The following is a 9,532-nucleotide window of genomic DNA, read 5'->3' as shown; positions in this document are numbered from 1 at the left end:
TAAATGGCTTTAAATTACTTCGCCCCGCCCAATATATTGTCATCCCAAAACTCCTTAATTTTAAACCTCTTAGAAGCTTAAAGAATAAGGGTTATTTTCTTAGATGGACTTTTGAAAACAATGTACTACTTTTAATGTTTAGATTAATGTTAAAATATATTTAAAACCTTTTTTTTTTTTTCTAAAATATTTACAGATCAATATTTTATACTTATTTTATTGAGCTAAATGCTTAATATTCCCCCAGCCCGTCAGTAGCAAAAACTAAATAGGGCAACAAATTCCTCTTTGCGGTACTGAAAGAGGTGTCGCCGGTGAGATTCTCCCTCTCTCTCGTCGGAGAGACGAAGAAAATAAGAGAGAGAGAGCGGAATGGGGAGAGAAGGAGATTGGGAGTGTAGTAGCTGCGGTAATAAGAATTATGCCTTCAGATGTTTCTGCAATAGGTGTAAGCAGCCTCGTCTCCTTGTTGACAACAAAACTCCTCATGATTCAAAGTGGTTTCCTCGAATTGGCGATTGGATCTGCACTGGTAAGTATCTTTCTGAATTTGTATCTGTTTTTTCAATTCTTTGATTGATTGTGAAAAGTTATGAAATTGTGTTAGTTGTATGTATGTGAACTTACTGATAGATGCTGATAGAGGTGATGTAGGAGTTGGATTTTAGTTGATAAGCTTCGGTAGCCAGTTTAGTCAAGCTAGTGAAATTGGTTCATTTTGTGAAGTGTTATCTCAAGGAAGTACTTTTGGTGAGAAATGGAAGCTAAGTTCCTGCTCATATAATAAGCTACCCGCCAAGTAATTAGAAGTGTAGGCCAATTAGTTCATAACAGAGTTTTACTCACGTGTGAAAGAGTGGGTGCACGTGTACCCGTTAACACGTGTATATACTTAATTAAGGATCGTATAATTAAATGCGCACTCTTAAACACATAAGTTGAGTTGCTGCATTGGTCCAAAGCTATTCATTGCGCTTCTTCGCAACTCACAAGCATAGTGTGCTGAGTTCGATTCTCGCCGTTGAATTTTCTCTTTTTTTGTCATTTTTTCAAAAAGACTTATTAAAAACCTCTAGTTGATAAGTTTGACCAAATACAATAATTTGATTCTCTAACAATCATTTATGATATCAATATATGATACTTTTGAAATGGAGTGAAATGAGAGAAAATTGGGGCACTTGGATGAAAGGAGTAAAAGTTATTTTACTTAATGTGTTGGCAAGGGTATTTAGTTGATAAGCATCTATATTCGGTTTGGTCAAGGTTTAAAATCTGTTCATTTTGGTGAGAAGACATAAGTTAAGTTCCCTCTCATGGCCCATTTAACAAGCTACGCCAAGTAAAAAATGTTGAACAATTAGTTCATAAGGACTAATTGTATAACCATTCATCAGTTTCATAAGACAAGCAAATGACTGGGAAGTTGCAGAATTCCTTAACACTATTGGCCAGTTTAAAGGAACATAAAAAGGGGAAGATGAGCTTTGGTGGCAGTGCAGAGGCAAAGGAACCTTTAGGGTAGGCAAAGCATATAAATGGTTGAATAGTCACAATCAACAGAATGTCAACTGGCCTTGGAAAACTATATGGAAAGCGAATATACCCTACAAGGTATCATGTTTTATTTGGCTCCTACCTAAGGAAGTTGTTCTTACACAAAACAATTTGATGAAAAAGGGGATAATTTTATGTCCGAGCTGCGTTTTTTTGCGAAGAACAAGCAGAAATTGTTTGACATTTGTTCCTTCACTTCTAGATCACATGTCAGCTTTGAAGGCTATTCATTAACCTTTAAGGTTTCTCCTGGACTATGCCAGGAAAGGTTACAAAGGCCCTTCAAAGTTGGGAAGAAGGTGGGATTCTAGCAAGAAACGGAAGTACGTGGAGAATCATACCAGCCAACATATGGTGGACAATCTAGAAGGATAGAAATTCTAAGTGTTTTGACAACATAGAAATAGTATGGAACATATCAAACTGAATTGTATCTTGATTCTATGTTTTTGGTGTAATCAGATTCGGCCTAATGATCTTGTATCTATTATTGATGTGTTAGATTCATTATAGACATGGGGTCATAGGATCTGGATTTACTTGTAAATATGACCCTAGTTCAGCCCATGTACTGATCTATTTCTATCAATAAACACAAAGTTACCAGTTTTGAAAAAACATATTTAAAAATTGATATGTTGTCGTGCGTATAATTCAAATGCATAATATAATATTAAGAGATCTAACATGTAGGAGACAAAAAATACTAATAGACAAAATATCTTTAATAAAAATCATTGCAAAGTTTGTACCATTGTTTAAACAAAATAACGAAATTCTAAAAAATAAAGCACACATAATAATATGAAATTCAAATTTTCATTTTGATGCATAGACTTCGATAAGAGATATTATTTGATGATATTAGTGAAGCACTAGATCAATTACTTGCATCCTCTGATGGGGGTTGTGCGGAGGACGAATCTCCATTTTCTAGCTGCTTTCAATTGGACATTTAACAAACCCTCAGCAGTATTAACTATTCTTTGAACTTGGTCTTTTCCTTAGCATTGAACCGGTTCATGGCCTCCCACCAACCTCTAGCTCTAGCCTCGTTCATTTGATCCATCATTCATATTATTTTCTTTGCAGCTTTTTCCCTTGCATCAAAGTCATTTAGCCTATCATTCATTGAATCACATTGTTGCGTGCCTCTACAACATCGAATTGTGCACCTAGATCTATTGTTGTGGGACATATAAAATGATCGATGACTACATTAGCAGTTGGATGAACAATTGAATATGGATTACCGGTTTGAGAAGAAATAAATATTCCAAGATCAATATCACATTCTCGAATGAGTTCACTTGCTTTCTTGTATAAGCCTAAACGACGTTTAGAAAATGAGGCGTATCGAGCAACTTTTTTTTTCTATTTTCTCTATTGGTATTTTTTTGGCGTCCTGGTGTTTTCTTACCCTCCATGCTAGAATACAATAGAATATGTTGATCAATTGTTTTCGAGAAATGTGACTTACAAAAAAATGAAACATCATGACTATTTATACACATAAATTGGAATATCATGACTTTTCCAATTTATGTGTATAAATAGTCATGATGTTTCATTTTTTTGTAAGTCACATTTCTTGAAAACAATTGATCAACATATTCTATTGTATTCTAGCGTGGAGGGTAAGAAAACACTAGGACGCCAAAAAATTCCAATACAGAAAATGAAAAAAAAGGTTGCTCGATACGCCTCATTTTCTAAACGTCGTTTAGGCTTATATAAGAAAGCAAGTGAACTCGTTCGAGAATGTGATGTCGATCTTGGAATATTTATTTCTTCTCAAACCAGTAAGCCGTATTCATTTGTTCATTCGACTTCTATAGACTAAATGACTTTGATGCAAGGGAAAAAGCTGCAAAGAAAATAATACGAATGATGGATCAAATGAGGCTAGAGTTAGAGGTTGGTGGGAGGCCATGGACCAGTTCAATGCTAAGTAAAAGACCAGGTTCAAAGAATGGTTAAATACTGCTGAGGGTTTGTTAAATTTCCAATTGAAGCAGCTAGAAAATGGAGTTTCGTCTTCCACACAACCCCCATCAGAGGATACAAGTAATTGATCTAGTGCTTCACTAATATCTCTTATCGAAGTCTATGCATCAAAATGAAAATTTGAATTTCATATTATTATGTGTGCTTTATTTTAGAATTTTGTTTTTTTGTTTAAATAATGGTACGTACTTTGCAATTATTTTTATTAAAGATAGTTTGTCTATTAGTATTTTTTGTCTCCTACATGTTAGATCTCTTAATATTATATTATGCGTTTGAATTATACGCATGACAACATATCAATTTTTAAATATGTTTTATTTAAAACTGGTAACTTTGTGTCTATTGATAGAAACATGAGTTGAACTAGGGCCATATCTACAAGTAAATATGAGAATAAAACACATTCTTAGTATATAAATACAAAATTTAGCATCCAACCTTTGTAAAGCCAATATGAGATGCTGATACTTACAGAAAAATAGAGTGCTTTGGAAACCAAATTGAAAGAGACCCGAATTACCATGAGGTCTCATGAACTACTACTACTAAATCAACTTTGATTTTGTTTTTTTGCGTACAATAACTTGAATTATACTATATATGCATATCATATAGTTCAAATAAATAAAAAATTTACATAAGATAAATTCTCAATTGAAAGAATACAAAAGTATTAGGATTCGTACCTAATTCAAATAAGTAAGTAATTAGTACATATAATTTCAGTTGATTTCAAAATACTAAATATAAGGAAAAAAGTAAATGAAATTTTTTGTCTATTGTTAAGTTTTTTAATGAGGCGCAAAGAATTCAATCAACATTTCTAAGGACTTCATGCTTTTAAAGTAATATATAAATTGGTTGCTTGCCATTTGTTTCGTGCAACATATTGCATTATTGGCTCTTTGGCTTTGGTGAGCTATGCACTTCCTGGTTATTTCTCTTCTTTTTTCTAACATACTTAGCTTTTTTGTACATCAATTAATTACCTATAAAGACAAGCCAAACAATGAGATTGAATATAGGTGCTTTATAAGTGTATGTTGTCATTAGGCAAATTATAGAATCCAAATGGACTAAATAAAGATGATATTCATGAGCAAATTATAAACCAAAAGCTACTGGTAATTGACTATTTTGAATCGTCTTTGCTAGATATTGTGTTGGACTAGATGAGGGAAGCGAGACTAAGATGGTTTGGACATGTGAAGAGGAGATTCATGCATAGACACACTAGTGAGGAGGTGTGAGAAGTTGGGTATAAAGGGTACAAGGAGAGGCAGTGGAAGGCCGAAGAATTATTGGGGAGAGGTGATAGACAGGATATGACGTAGCTTCAGGTTACCAAGGATGTGACCCTAGGTAGGTGGGTATGGACGGCCACGTATTAGGGTAGATGGTTAGTAGGTATTGTAGTGTTGTCTTGCTTAGGGTGGCTGGTGTATGCGATGGTATTAGTTGTGTTATTGTAGTTCTTGTTTTTTGTTTTTATCATTGTTTATTATTGTTTTTTTCCTATTCTACCCTAGTAGAACTTATGCACTGATTCCTTGTAATTTGCTATATTCTCTTCATTGTCTCCTTTATACCAGAATTTGTTGCATTTGAGCCCAAGGTCTTCGAAAAGTAGTCTATCTACCTGTGGTGTTAAGGTCTGCATACAATGTACCTTCCCAGACCTCAGTTGTGAGATTTCAGTAGATATGTTGTTGTTTACCAAATATAGTGGAGGTTGTTATGCATTATTCATATTTTAAGAGAGATTGATTTGTTATGTTAAACTTTATGAGAAACCTGATTTTAGCTAGGTTGAGTTTTTTATGTTTTCTCCTGTCTGTTTTCATCTTGGATGGCGGGGTTGGCGTGCGTATTCTTGGCTTGTTTCCTCTTCCTGGATGCAATGTGTACTGCGTGTGTGTGGGGATGCTCCATTAGGTTGCACTAACAACAATTATGCATCAAGAGAGAAGTGCAAAAAATGTGGACAACCAAAGGAGGTAGCAGCAATGCCAGCAATTGCAATCCCTGGAGCATCTGTCCCATCTCATCCAAATTATTTTGCCAGGACTCAAGGAGGTATGGAACAAAGGTTGAAAATTGGGTTCTTAGGACATGGAGCTCTCCAACAACTTCCCTTGAGCTCTAACTGGTCTCTAGGGGAGGCTGGTCAATACCAAAGCCAGCCTGCTGATCGGTATAGACTGCTGCAAACTCCTGGAGTTCCATATGCAAGCCAAACGAATCAGCTGCTTCCAGTTCCAAATGGATGGCGTAATGGTGACTGGCTCTGCAGTTGTGGCTTTCACAACTACTCTTCTCGAGCTCAGGTATCTGCAAATAGAACATTAAATACTTCAAATGTATCAAAAAGCATTTTTAATTGGTGGTTTCATGTGGATGCACATCTTCTCTTGTAGTGCAAAAAATGCAATGCTTCTGCACCTCCAGCTTCATCGTCTTCTCTTGCCACTACCCCTATTACAGGTTTGCACATCATAAATCTTCCATTGTTTTTCCGTTAAATTAATGAGTATAGATCACAAGCTTATACTTTATGCAAAAGAAGTATATATATCAGAATGCTTATGCAGTCACTGTCCTTGTTTTAATTTTTTGTTGTTACCCTCCACCTTAGCTCCCCACTTTGTGCTCCCTTGGTTACTCAAACCCGCAACCTCAGGGTTGGAGGTGGAGGGTGCTTACACTTGAGCAGTCCTTACTTGTCACAGTCACTGTCCTTGCAAAGCTCTTTTTAACTATTTCTACTTTATAGCTGACTAGTTTTCCCAGTTTCATTTTAGTTCCTGCCAAACCATTGGAACCTATACATACATGACATATATTGAGCAAGGGCTTCCAATTAATTTTACTTGTGTTGGGAGGAAAAACTGATGTGAACATTTGGACATGTTGATGTTTCTGAGCTGAATCTTTATTTAAAAATAATTATTTTTTTTCTGTAACATAGTGGGAAGATCAAAGGGAAGCCGTAAGTTATGTTGCTTGGACTTGCTATTTTCTGGCTTTGGTATCTGTTATCATCTGCTGTTTATCATGCTTGGGTAGGTGATCTCAGTATTTTGCTGTGGTACTGTTGCTTACTTGTATGCTCAACACTGGTTTCCTATTAGTTGTCGTGTTTCCTTTGCTCTTGTTTCTCCTTTCCATTATGTTTTTGATTTGCTTCACCTGAGCCAAGGGTCTTTCATTAGCAAATTCTCTACCTCCGCGAGATAGAGGCAAGGTTTGCATACACTTTTCCTTACCCAGACCTCACTTTGTGGGATTTCACTGTGTATGTTGTTGCTCTTTGGCTAAGAAAATTGTGTCTGTCTTTTTACCTGCACATGTTTGCTTTTAGTCCAGTAATCTGTGCGTGTAACCGCCTGTAACTGAACTAATGTGATCTCTCCTGTCTTTCCTCGCACAATGAAGCTCTTGGAACAAAGCGATTAGCATCTGAGGAACTTGTTCATGATTGGGACAACAAGAGGCTGAATGCAGGGCATGTAAGGAACCATCTTCTGGTATTGATATCGATAAATTGATGTTATGGATTGTTTGGTTGACGTTCTTACATTTTTTATTTGAACTTTTAGACATTTGGGTATCAACAAGGCTATCCAGGAGCAGAATGGATGGGGGATTCAGGGGGAAATCAACTAACTGCAATCCCAACGATCTTCCTTAATGAAAATTCAATGGTGCTTCCTTTGCAAGCCAACATGCAGATTCCTCGTTTACCAGCAGCACCTACACTCCTTGGTAAAGGGTAAGATTTTATTATGTACTTATGCTTGTGGGTTATTTAGACTGACTAGTGGAGGAAGCAGATGATACTCACATTTGTACTTCAAACTGACGTAGCACTGGGATAATTTATTTTGGGGGATAATTTGTTCCTAAACACCACCAAATTAGAAGGACAGACAACAAGCCATCATCGAGAGTTTTTTGTTCCAATAGGAACAATTACATATTCTAATTGTAAAAAAGGATGAATAGGCTGTGAGGCATATATGGCATCTTTACTAGGAGCAAGAAAGAGAAAAATGGACAAGCTACAACTCTAATCCAGAATTGCGAATGATGGGCAAAAGATAAAGATAAGGTTAAAGTTACCAATTCAAAAAATAAATAAAGATAAAGTTATGCTAGTGGGCTGAGTTACCTAATACATGTGTTCTTCCCATCTGCTTAAGCTTTGTAGAACAGAGTTATTCATTACCTGTATGGGAGTTAGCAGGTACCAGGTGGAATTTGTTAAGGTGCAAGTAATGCCCGGAATCCGGACACCACTGTCTTGAAAAAAAATAAAAACGTCTGAAGTTTGATGTGATTTGAGGGTATTATCAGTTTGTTGTTTCCATTTCTTTTTCCTCCTTTTAGCTGAAAATTCTTTTATTTATCCAGTCACTGCATTGAAAGACAACTGACACAAGGCTTCTAGCAACCTAGCAGGGGTTGTTATACGTTATTATTAAGGGATCTTCGTGCCCATTAAAAATATATCAATCTTTTGTTTTCACAATTTCATCTAATCTGTTCAGATCTGTATTATCACGATGCAACTGGCAATACCAACTGCAAACTGATAATGCAAGATGACTAGCTCCAGACGAAACAATCATGTTCTACATCTAAGTATAGTGCTAGAGACCATTCTTTACGCTCATTTTTCAAATTGTGTTGTTGCATGTTTTTATCAGGGCAAAACAATGGCGTGATGGGGACTGGATGTGCACTAATTGCAGTAATCATAATTATGCTTCTCGATCAAATTGTAATAGGTATGCTCCAAACTTGATTAATTAATTGTCAATTTGTTCAGAATTTTCTTTTCATAAAGGAGAAATCTCCGAGGGTCAGTGGTGCCCCTCAATGGAAAATGGGCTTGCTCCTCTACCTGTCTCCATTTAACTACTAGGTTTGAGCCGATGATGTATGCCTACACTCACATCACACGTTGCACTCTTACCACTAAGTTATAGTCTTGGGGGCTGCTTTATTCATAATTCTTTGAACCGGTAGTGAGCAAATGCTGGTAAACCTCAGATTATCTTAACTTGACTTCGATTACTCCAGTGATGTTGTAGTTTCTGTTCTTTAAGGAGGTGCTAGCAATTATTTTTAAAATTGCATTTGGACATTTCATATTGCCTTGTATTCTCATTGTGATGATGGTCTTCTCAATCACAATTTTTTTTTTAATAAAAAATAAAAGGTTTTTCAATCACATGTAAAGTATTTAATGTTCAAAAAGATTCACCCTCCGGAAGAACAGAGGGAGGGAAGCGGTGTTGGCTTAACTGCATCACCTGAGATATGTAGGCCAATAGACAAATATGGAACTGAGAAAACTTGATGAAGAATATCTATTTTTCTTTCAATCTTGATCCCCAACAATCCATTTTCAGAACATATATTTATTTTTTTTAACTTAGTTACTTGGTTTTTCAAAACATATAATTGTGTCTTGACATCTAGGACTTTTGCTTGTACAGGTGCAAAAGTGAGAGAGACGTACCAACTCAACCTGTTACTGTTGCATAGAATTTGAGTTATAACCAACTTGAATTTGTTGTAGCTTTACAAGATACATTGGTATCCTCCTTTAAACTTTTTATCATGTTGTATGTAGTTTTAGTAGATTTGGTGAACATCGAATGAGGTATATTAGTAGATATGGTGTAAATTTATCGTTTTACCAGTTTTGCTTCAGGTGACCGAGGTACTCAAGAGAATAATATCAGTATGTTCTCTATTTTCTCATTGAACTGTTTCTTCAAATACTCTTAGACTGATATAGCAATCTGTATCAACTTGAGTCATCTGATATATTTATATTGAATCGTCTGTTTTCCTGGTGAAAACGAACATGAGATGCAATCGTTTCCTCTCTCTGTCTCTCCAGTCTGATGTATCTGAAAATGATAGTCTCTTCAAGTATTTGCCTGAGGATATC

General features: G+C 35.8%; 1 protein-coding gene across 1 annotated transcript; it reads left to right on the top strand.

Moving 5' to 3' along the window:
* Positions 1-227: 227 nt before the first annotated feature.
* Positions 228-9,371, top strand: LOC107014687 (ranBP2-type zinc finger protein At1g67325). The gene is made up of 7 exons (XM_027915437.1): positions 228-532; positions 5,503-5,894; positions 5,985-6,051; positions 7,003-7,076; positions 7,167-7,339; positions 8,277-8,357; positions 9,072-9,371. The coding sequence occupies exons 1-7, from the start codon at positions 373-375 to the stop codon at positions 9,118-9,120; spliced, it is 996 nt and encodes a 331-aa protein (XP_027771238.1). The 5' UTR covers positions 228-372; the 3' UTR covers positions 9,121-9,371.
* The last annotated feature ends 161 nt before the right edge of the window (positions 9,372-9,532 follow it).

This window comes from Solanum pennellii, chromosome 3 (genome assembly GCF_001406875.1).
Source record: "Solanum pennellii chromosome 3, SPENNV200".
Lineage (NCBI taxonomy): Eukaryota > Viridiplantae > Streptophyta > Magnoliopsida > Solanales > Solanaceae > Solanum > Solanum pennellii.
This window is presented reverse-complemented; position numbering and strand designations above follow the sequence as displayed.

Bases quoted from the DNA above. Each gene is read 5' to 3' on its own strand.
- LOC107014687 (XM_027915437.1), top strand. From the start codon at position 373: ATGGGGAGAGAAGGAGATTGGGAGTGTAGTAGCTGCGGTAATAAGAAT. The intron at 5,895-5,984 runs GTATCTGCAAAT...CTTCTCTTGTAG, and splicing joins ACTACTCTTCTCGAGCTCAG to TGCAAAAAATGCAATGCTTC. The intron at 6,052-7,002 runs GTTTGCACATCA...CGCACAATGAAG, and splicing joins TGCCACTACCCCTATTACAG to CTCTTGGAACAAAGCGATTA.